This window comes from Chaetodon auriga, chromosome 4 (assembly GCF_051107435.1).
Source record: "Chaetodon auriga isolate fChaAug3 chromosome 4, fChaAug3.hap1, whole genome shotgun sequence".
Taxonomy (NCBI): domain Eukaryota; kingdom Metazoa; phylum Chordata; class Actinopteri; order Chaetodontiformes; family Chaetodontidae; genus Chaetodon; species Chaetodon auriga.
This window is the reverse complement of record NC_135077.1, coordinates 15,647,393-15,658,055: the sequence shown is the minus strand read 5'-3', so window position 1 is coordinate 15,658,055 and position 10,663 is coordinate 15,647,393. Positions and strand designations below refer to the sequence as shown.

Here is a 10,663-nt window from a genome sequence, read left to right as displayed (position 1 = left end):
GTGAGAGTATCATGATTGGGTATGAAAGGGGCATCCTGGAAAGGCTCAGTCGTTCACAAGCGAGGATGGAGCGAGGTTCAACACTTTGTGAACACATGATTGTATAAAGGATGTTTCTACATGAACTCAGGAACACTTTTAAAACTGTTGTTGGTAAACAACGTTTGTTTGCAAATGATTGCATTCAGTTTTTTTATTTTTATTTTTTTTTTACATTTTACACAGTGTCACAGATTTTTTGAAAATGGAGTTGTACATTGTGAGAATTTTGAAGCTGTCAAACACAGAATAAAAACAAGACCATGTCCAGCTGTCTGAATGCTATTTTTACAATGTCAAGAACTTAAATTATTTTGACATTATTAATAGGGTCGTGTTATTCATTAGCCTAAACACCAAAGTTGGGTCCTGCCGTTTCTTTTCCATTTCTTTCATTCACGGAATCAGAATCAGTTTTTTGTTTTGTTTTGTTTTGTTTTGTTTTGTTGCCCAGGTATGTGAACAAACAGACTTAAAAAAATGACTTGTTTGTTTTTTTCGTTGCTCTAAATGTTCTTACACAAACATAGAGGTCAACAGGGCTGAACAAATAATGGTAATGAATAGACAGGACTGTTGTTGACACAAGCATGTGGAAAACATAGGTGTATATATAAATATACAGTAAGTTATATACAAAAGCACCAGTGGCCAAAGATTAAAAAAAGCTTAGAATTTTTTTTAATTGCTTCTTAGTTAATGTTAGTAAGGAAGAAAATGAGGTCATGTCTTCTGTAATTTTTCTGGAAATTTATAATTGTGTATAGACTGTATATAAAAAATGTCTTGGCAATCAGGGGACATGTTATAAAAGATGGTAGATGTTCAGTTTCTGTTACTTTTAAATTCAAAATGTTTTAACATCACAGATAAAAATAACAGAATTACTGATGACTAAATTTAATTCAATGCCTTCATGTTAAGGGTCCTGGGATTGTGCATGCTGGCTCACTGTCACTTACCAAATAGTAACACCTGTCCTTTACCTACGATGACAAAATATGTGCTGTGAAAATAGTGTATTGGGCAAAAGCCTTGACAAGTCAATAATAGCCTAAATATAACATAAATGACCACAATAATAACAGATAAAAATGGCAGACCCAGGACAGAGGTGAGTTTGGTATTAAAACTTGCTCGAGTCGGCTGCTACCAAGGAATGTAATCAGCAGATTAGTAATAATATCACTAGCATCAATAATATGGGAAACTGTAAGTTTTCGTGTGTTTCAGGGAGGAGTTAGCATAGCACCGCCCGTTATCATGAAGACGATCAGTTCACAGCAGCGCGCGGTTCTTCGCATCCTCGTGAGTGTCTTCATCGTTGCCAGGACGACGAAAGGGGCTGAACCCGGCCACGTGACAGATAGCAGGCTGGCCGCGCCGCCGCTGCTGCTGTCGTGGTGTGTGTGTGTGTGTGTGTGTGTGTGTGTGTGTGTGTGTGTGTGTGTGTGTGTGTGTGTGTGTGTGTGTGTGTGTGTGTGTGCTGCTGCTGCTGCCTCTCACACAGTTTGGCTGTGGTCGGCCTGAGCAGACAGCAGTGCTTGACGTCTGGAGAGAGGAAAACAGAGACAGGTAGCGTAGTTCGGGCATGAAAGATGGAGCTGTCGGCGGCGGGAGATCGCATTTTCGCCGCGGAAGCCATACTGAAGCGCCGCGTTCGTAAGGTGAGTTACAGCCGCCGCCGTCCCGCGTATTTTGACTTCCCGCAGATGTTGGCCGTGGTCAGCACGGCACGGCATTGCTCCGGTCTATAGACTCGTCTTCTTGTGCCTATGCAATGCAATGGAGGCCTGGCTGGCTGGCGGATGCCTTTACTTTGCTAGTCAGAGTTAGCTAGAAGCTAACTAGCGAGGCTATCAGTCATGGCTCGTATATTCAGGCATTAGCAGGGCAATAAAAACAGCGACACAAAGAAGGGGCTAGCTGCAGAACAAGGCAGCCCAGCCGATGGGATGAGGGCTGTGCTATGAAATGGAGGGGCCCGATTTCTCTGCCAGCTAATGGCAGCTAAGGCTATACGGCCACAGTCTAAATTTTACATCCTGAGGTATATGTAGCACCCACATTAAAGCCTTTCGGAGGCTACTGCTTTCTTCTTCAGCTTGGAAAGATGGTTCCCAAAACAGTGGCCCTTGTAATCCTCGACTGTTGATGAGAAAGAAGTGTATCAGCTACAGTTGATGAAGGACTTCTGATAGTTTCTGAGTTTTATCACCCAAGTAAGGCTTGTATGCAGGAAAAGACCCCTTGAATCGTGGTGGGATCCCATCTTAAGTGGCTGGTACGCATATCAACCAGCAGGCAGATACTTTTGAACTTCATAGTTTCGCCCCTTCTTCTTGTGAAATCGAAGTGATCCAAACATTTGCACAAAAGCAGGAATAGCATATTTTAGTTTGAGATGACCTCTTCACACACGTTATTATATATTATATGATAAAATTGTGTTGGGTTTCATGAGAAACGGGCATGATCTTAATCTGTGGACACATTAAAATCTAAAGACTCGACACCAAAAAAAAGGCCTCTGCTGCAGAAGAGTTCCAGATTTAAAGGATTTTTTTGTGAAGAAATCAGTTGTCCATGTTGTGGTATCCCAGCTGTTTTTGTTAATCCATCTGCCTTTTTCTTGTAGGGACGACTTGAATACCTGGTAAAATGGAAAGGATGGGCAATGAAGTAAGTGCTTCTCTTAACTTTGACTTAAATGGAAGTTGACTGCTCTCAGCCTCTTTAAAGTCGGGCATGTGTCTGTGTTGTTCTGCCCTTTTTAATGTCCTCACATTAAATTGAAAATTTGGATTAATTCCACTTTGGTGCAAAAGTCTTTTGTGGTTAAAAAAAAAAAAAGAAAAAGAAAAAGTCCTTGTTGTGTGTCTCCATGTTGCTTCATCCTTGTTTCCTTGTTTAGGCACAGCACTTGGGAGCCAGAGGAGAATATTCTGGATGATAGGCTGATACTGGGCTTTGAGCAGAAGTGAGTAATGGCAAAACATAATAAAGAGTACATGCACAGTCTCATGTTGCATAGTGTTATGTCTGTCATTGCCTGCTATGCTTCGGATTTTGGCTCCTAACTTCAAATGTTCACAGTCCTAATTTGATTTTTTAATTGTTGGCTCCCATGTATTTTACTGGTTTGTGCTTCTGCTTGCTTTCTCATCTGTGTCCTTCTCTTCCTCATTCTTTCCTCTTCCGGATTGTTAAATGTCCTTTATGTCTTCAGCCCAGCCACTTGAAAGCCTTGTGCTGCTCACAGAGCGTAGATGTTTACAGTAAATTGAAACGGACGCTATAAAACAGACAAAACTGAAAAGACACATCAAATGGAAACTAAAGTGGACATGTGAAGACAGAGAATCTGGCTGTGTTCAAACATGGCGTCAGATGTTCTCTGTGACCAACCGCTCTGCTTTCACACACCCACAGCTTTCATCACTGTATTCTTTTGATTTGTTAGAGTTTCTCTCTTCGTGGTGTTTCTTTTTTTAAGACTGCCTTAACTTTTGTGATCTGTCTAACTTTCATTTCCTTTTTATAGGGAACGGGAAAGAGAGTTGCATGGGCCAAAGAAAAGGGGGCCAAAACCCAAAAACTTTGTCATGAAGGTACAGTTTATGCATGTTTTAATGTTTATGCATGAAGATGAGTCTCTAAAGTCTTTTAAAATGACCTGAAAATCTCTACTAAAAAAAAGTCCTGTTTTAATTGGAAATTAAAGGTAGCAGCATCTTTCTGAGAGTTCAACCCACTTGATGCAGGTTTTTCTAGCTTGTTTGAAATTTAATTATTGTGTAACTTTGACTCCAAAAAAGCAGTGTAAAACCGTTGTCAGTAAACACAATTCGTTCTGTTTGAATTGACGTTTTAAACAGCGTCCCAACTCAGTGCAACTAGTGGTGCAGGATGCAGATTTAAAAAAAAAAAAAAAAAAACGCTCAGACTGCAAAAATGGCTTCTGTAATTCTTAATCATCTTCCTCAGGCTCGTGCTCAGAAAAGAGAGTCAAGCAGCCGAGCCTCAAAAGCCCGGCAGACTGCATCGCACTCCTCTTCGTCCACTTCCAGCCGAGCAACTCCTTCCTCCTCTGCCTCACCTCATCAATTAGCATCTTCGTCCTCCTCTTCCTCAACCATGGCACCCTCTCCTAAACTCAATTCCCTTGCAGCCACCCACAAGCTGAAGAAAGACATTCACCGATGCCACCGCATGTCCAGGCGCCCTTTGCCCCGCTCAGACCCCTTGGCGTCCACCTTCTCCAACCCCAGCGGCTTCCCCTCCCGCCTGCATGTCTCCCCCTTCTCCGAGACCGTACGCATCCTCAACCGTAGAGTCAAACCTCGGGAGGTCAAGAGAGGTCGGATCATCCTCAACCTGAAGGTCATTGATAAGCCGGGCCGGGGTGGCTCAGCTGCAGGCGGCAGGAATGTTACAGCAGGACGCCAAAACATCCCTTCCCGCAATCGCATCATTGGGAAGAAGGGAGAGGCACCTTATAGACCTTTCCAGCCCCCTCTGAAGATGCTGGGGTTCCCGATGTATGGGACGCCATTTGGGCTGCAGTGTGGTGGCCCTCTGCCCTTTCACTCCCACCCAGGGTCTTGCTCGAGCACAGGGGCCAGAGACACCCACTCCACTTCCTCCCAGTACCAGTCACCTCCTTCTCCTTCCAGCTCCAGTGGCTCTGAAGGAAACACCAACACCTCAGCTGCTCAGTCCCAGCCCTCCACTGGAGCCTCACCTTCCAGCGAGGGTCCCAAGTCCAGTACACCTCACACAGAGACGCAGAAAGGCCAGAGTGCCAAGCCAACTGCTCCTGCCCTGTCCTCAGATGCGGACCCCGTGGCATCAGCATCCCCCTTCCTCCCCTCCTCACCCTCTTCTTCCTTGGAAGATGAAGGAGAGGACGGTGCCCCAGACCGCTCTGCGCCCCCTGAAGGAGGCAGAAAAAATCCTCGTCCGCGCAGGGCTAAACGCCTGCTGCCCACTGCACCTTCTTCTGTCACCCCTGCGGACCAGAGTTCTGCCCCTGCCGAACCCAAAAGGGTGCCTGCCGAGGGAGACCCCGACTGGCACCCTGAAATGGCTCCGAGCTGCAAGGATGTTGTGGTCACAGACGTCACCACCAACCTGGTCACCGTCACCATAAAAGAGTTCCCCTCACCTGCCTCCTGCCCCGCCTCGCCCTCCGCTAGCCCCGAAGACGCCTCCTCCCCTCCCCCCAGCGCACCCTCTGATGACCCCTCCCCACCCAAGCCATAGAAGATCATGAAGTCGATTGCCATTGATGACGGAAAGAAATATGACGCCAGTGTTGCCACGTCAGCCCCCTCCTACCTTTTCCTAAAAGGTGTGTCCATATTTGTGTAACAATTAATGAAATGTAATGTAACTTAACACCGCCCAGCCATTGAATAGTAAAAAAGAGCATATTTTTTTTAAAAAAGAAGTGTATAAATCTGAAAAGGGGCAGCTAATACGCCCTTCCTTTCACTTAAATTGCCATATTTTGTCCACTTGCACAGCACTGACTCTTTGAAGCGGACCTGGATGGAAATGCTATTTGTTTTCTTTGACTTGCATTCAGACATGCTGAGTTCAGCTTGTTTGGTGTGATGAAAAAATTGTCCAAAAAGTGAAGCACTCACCCCATGTGGTGTGTGGGGTGAGCGTTTATCAAGCTCAGAAACAAATTCTATTTAGATTCAGGCCCTGCTGCGGAGGCCGTTACTGACAGCCTTCAGGTGTTATGCCAATTTCCTGCCCCCTTGTCTCATTGGAGGTCCAGCTTGTTAATGATAAATGAGGTGATGTGTTTTTGCACTTAACACAGTTGGACTCTCATATATTGCATCAATACAGCGAGGTAAATGCAATGCACTTGACTGCATCGAAAATGACCTATTTTATGTAGTTCATCAATTTTTCAAGGCCTTTTCCTCTTGCTCTCTTGAACGCACATGCATATACATACAGTATGAGTAAGTATTTATATGCACGCACAACCTTAAAAGCTGCAAAAGAATATACAAAACAATAGTTTTTAAGTTATTGCTGTCCTTGCCGTCTTTCCCTGCTTGCCTTGTTTTCTCACGAACCCACCACCTTCTTTAACTCTGCGATGTCCGCCAAGACTCTAAACTGGCCTGAAGTTAGTTGTGAATTTTTTTCTCTATGCCAGATACGTGCTAATAGCTTCTCAACTTGTCAAGGTCTAGAAGGTCCGTGAGCTGAACACACTTCAGGCCAAAGCCACCAACCAAATGCAGCTAAAAATAGCAGTTTGCTGAACCTTTGAGCTACTTGGCAGTTGTTTGAAGTCTGCGGTTCATGTATCCAGGCGGTTTGGGCTTGTAAAAATCAATAGCGACCGGTAAGTTTGCCTGTTTCACTTCCACTTTGGCGGTTAGAGCAAACAGCTTTATCCCCTCCTTTGTTCCTTTGGATGTTGCTGGTCAGACTTGTAGCTAACAGTGCTTTATTATTATGGTCTCAAGTTTGAAGGGAAGCGGCTCATGTAGCATGGCTCAGTCTCCTCCTGCCACTCACAGGGCCAAAGAAACTGAATCAGGCCAGGAATTAGAGGACAAAGGTTGTCTTTTTTTCTGTTCATTTACCCACTGCCTGTCTGTTAAGCATGCTAATGCTTTAAGTGACTGTGACGGGGGATTTTGGATACAGAATGTCCTAATATAAACAGAAATGCGGTCGAGTTTTGGTATCTATGGGACATAAGGAATCTTTGTAGAACTTTTCCATTAAATGCGTTTTTTTTCCCAACAATGTGGACGCAGCTTCAGCATTTGTTCCTAACTTGTATCATGTGCAGTGAAGAATGTTTTCTCTAGTTACAATCAAGTTGTGTCAGAAGCAATGGTATGACAGGTTTCAGTATCTCTGCTGATGTTTTTGTAGTGGACGATAAGAGTTAACGGGAAGTTAACTTGTTACCAAAACTGCTTAAAATGCGCTGCAGACCACAAGTGAAACTGCTGACAGTTGTCGTTGCCTTTCAGAGCTCAGCTACTGTCTCTGGTAATGCTGCTTGCAGCGAGAACACTGTGTTGCAGGTTTGTTTGGCCCAGCATTCAACAAAATGGGGTGTTCTTGGATGAAGGCTTCAGAGTAACAAAAGTGTCTCTGAACCAGATGACTCTGTGTTGCGTTCCTGTTTTGGCTCTCTGTGAGCAAAGCACTGTGTCCTGGTTTCAGACCATGACCTTTGACCTGAATTTCCTTACTTGTGGTTACGCAGTGCTCTTGAGCGCATACAGAGAGGAGCCATGAGGACTTAGACCCAAGGGTGCGTTGACGCACCGCGCTCAAACATGAGAAACATCCTCTCTTGCTGCTGTTGTCTCTTGTGGGAAATTGCCTCCTGACAAATGATCGTTGTCTGTGGCTGATAAATGCATCTTCTCTGTACTTCTCTAGCCACTTAACCAGGTTACAATCGATCAGTGCTTCATTTCTGCCATACTGGCTGACAGTGTTACGTTTCGCGCCTTGCTGCTTTTACCTTTTTTTACGATGGCAAAATTCAACTTCAGCGCCTGTTGTTTTCTGACCAGGAAGCAAAGGCTGTTGTTTTCTCCAAACCCATCCGATGTGCTGTCTTTCAGTGGCATCGTGTCTAAAGCGTGTCCAGTGGTCCATCTCAGAAGGTGTGATCTTAGCCCACCGCCGTTGACTGCGAACCTCTGCCGAGCTCGTTGGCTGCAGGTTGTTTCCAGCTAAATGCCTGAAAGCTTGAACGTGTTCAATGGTTTTGACCTTCAAGTGCACCTGAAGTACTTCAAAAGAAACCTGGCCTTTCGCACCCAATCTCTAAACCTTTTTCTGGTGCTGCCTGCTCTTCCCAGACCTCCCCAGACCTTGGCTCTCACTCTGGTGTATCTGTGTGTTACAATATTAAAAATCTTCCGCATGTGTTGCCTTATAGCTGCTCCGTTCAACCCCAGCTGCACTCCAGGCGACCTTTACCTCGTCTTACTCAGCCTCTTACATGCTAAAAAAAAAAAAAAAGATGAAGAATACTTCCTTACCTGCCATGACTTTGGTGGTACAGATAAAGATTTCAGTATTACAAACAGTAATAACCCTGAAAGATGTCTCATTTGGTTGCAAACACAGCGTTCTCTATGTCTTCATTAACAGACGAGGAAGATGTCGCCTCCTCTCCTGTCATGTACTGGATGGTTCTCGTCGTTGTCAATACTGTTTCAATACTCTCATAGGTTACATGTGGAAGGATTTATTCCAAAGTGACACATCCATTATATGAAGAAAAGAAATAGCCTCTATCTTAAATTCAAATTGAGGTACTTTAAAAAAAAAAAAGGACACTACTTAACTTAAATCCTTATTTGGCCAAGTGAAAACGCAGACTGAGTTTCCAGACACAGATGAAGGATCATTTTCTTCTCCAGATGGATATATCGTGATTTGGAATAGATTTTTTCGTCTAATATATCTTTAATATCTTTAAGTGGTGGATAGAAGTGACTTGCAGTTGGTAGATGTGTAAGGTATTAGGCTGCTAGGCGATGTTTCCAACAGGTGATAGCAATGTTTTCCTTCTTTTTTTTGTTCTCATATGGGGTAGCACAACTCAACTTAGTGGCCTATCTTTCAACCAAATAGGGCTCTTGATTTTATTATTTTACTTTTTTTAAGCCTTTTTTTTTTCCCCCTTTGGAATTGTTTTACGTTTATATGTGATGTAATTTGAAGTGCTAGATTTATGTGGCACTCATTGGAAAAAAAGGAAGGATCCTTTAAATGTATGGATAAAGACGCTCAATGAATTTGTGCTTTTTAAGCCTTTTTTTCCTTTGTACTGTACTTTAATACTTTTTTTTTTTTTTTAAATATGCATAATGTTAATGTGATGCTGTTTTATTTGAATGCCATTTTTTTGATAGTTCAATATGGGTTTGATCAGAAGGCAAACTCTGACTGATTTTAATGTGTCAAGACTGCAGTTTTGTCCAGTTTAATGCTAATATGAATAATGTACATTGTATTGATGGTAATGATCAGGAGGTGGAGGATAATGACATTGTAATGTATCTGAACTTTTGAAGCATGTTTTGCAAACCCTTATTGTACAGATTATGTATTCAGTGTCATGTTACCTGTTACTGGTGTTGCTTTCAGTGTGTTTCTTGTATAAGGCTTTTAATTAAAAGCTCTTTAAAAAGGAATTTGCTTTGTTCTTTTTCAGCCGTCGTCCTGCATGTTGGTGCGTCTGTGTAGACTGAATGTTGGGTGAGGGGGCAGCAGTGTGAAGGAACTAACCTCTAGGAAACATGCCCAGGTCATGGTGTAAGTGTAAAATGCTGAATTAACAATTGCAGGAATTAAAGTTTTTATTTTTGTGATGTCCCTGCAATAAATAAATAGGATTTAAGTGTTGGGCAGCTTTAAAGCTGAACAGATCTTAAGCTGCAACCAAGGTTATCTTCTTGTAGTGTTTGAAACTTCAGTGCAAGACAAAAAATATTCAGTCTTCAATTTTAATCAGACACAAGTTCACACAGATAATCTCACACAGTTCAGTGCTGCAGTGAGAAGAGAGAATTAGCCTGGTTTAGTATGTAAACTACCATGTCCACTGATGACCAATAACAGGCAGAAAAGGAAGATGAGTTAATAAAAGGACATCAAGGGTGAACTTTCTGAACTTTTGGACACATGGGGGCAGGGCAACAGACTGGAAACAGCACTGACAGTATTATCACCTTATAAAGTTAATGCAACAAATTGCCTGTTTATGTACTAAGCAGGCACAGAGCAACATTAGCATTAATTTGGAGTCGTGTTTCAGGCCACCTGGTTAATGTAAGTTCAATATTCGCTCTCCTTTCTGCTCTGTTGGTCTCCACCAACCGCTGAGGGAAATGTCTGACCCTGCTACAATAAATGCTCCACAATATTCACCAGCCAGTCGCTGCCTGTGTCTGCTGTTTGGTGCTAAGCGGGTGCTGTACAGTGAGTTTTTAGAGCTTTCTTCACTGAGAACAGCTGCTCCCACGGTTGAACATGAGGTTGATGAGAGGGCTGAAAGTGAACCAAAAAAAAGAAGTCACAATTGATTTAAAAGAAGCTAAAAGTCTCCCTTTAGCTGAGGTGAACTGAGTCGAGTGATAATTATCCATGTGTTCATGACTATGAGCGAAACCTTTCTGTTTAAACAGTGATTTCATCCATTGCTGATATAAAAATATTGATTAGTGCTGCTTTAAAGCCTGAATCTGTGAGCAATGAACAGCCGAGTAGACACGAGCTGTAAACATGCTTTTTAAAGATAAGTCACATCCTAAATGTGCAAAGTGCATACAAGAAAAATACAAGGAGTAAAAAGAAAAAAATAAATAAATCTAAGCTAAATCCAGCTCTCAGCTTCTTTCTTGAATCCTCCTGCTGCTAACAGCACATTCCTGCTGTAGTTCCCAGTTATCCCACAGAGAGACGCTGTTGAGCTGCTTTGGTGCTTTCATAGCAGCAGAGCAGAGCAGCCTCTGTGTTGACATGTTTTCAGAGGGATTGTGCAGGCTGGGGTGATATTAAGGTCACGACGCCTGGGTATTCTTCTCTTTTGATGCAGTGATGAATACAT

At 43.1% G+C, this 10,663-nt stretch overlaps 1 protein-coding gene across 1 annotated transcript; it reads left to right on the top strand.

Annotated features, from left to right (window-relative positions):
* Positions 1–1,419: 1,419 nt before the first annotated feature.
* On the top strand, positions 1,420–9,248 carry cbx6a (chromobox homolog 6a). Its single transcript, XM_076729675.1, has 5 exons — positions 1,420–1,706; positions 2,678–2,721; positions 2,954–3,019; positions 3,584–3,650; positions 4,027–9,248. Exons 1-5 carry the CDS (start codon positions 1,638–1,640, stop codon positions 5,302–5,304), a joined length of 1,524 nt encoding a protein of 507 aa, XP_076585790.1. The 5' UTR covers positions 1,420–1,637; the 3' UTR covers positions 5,305–9,248.
* Positions 9,249–10,663: the final 1,415 nt, after the last annotated feature.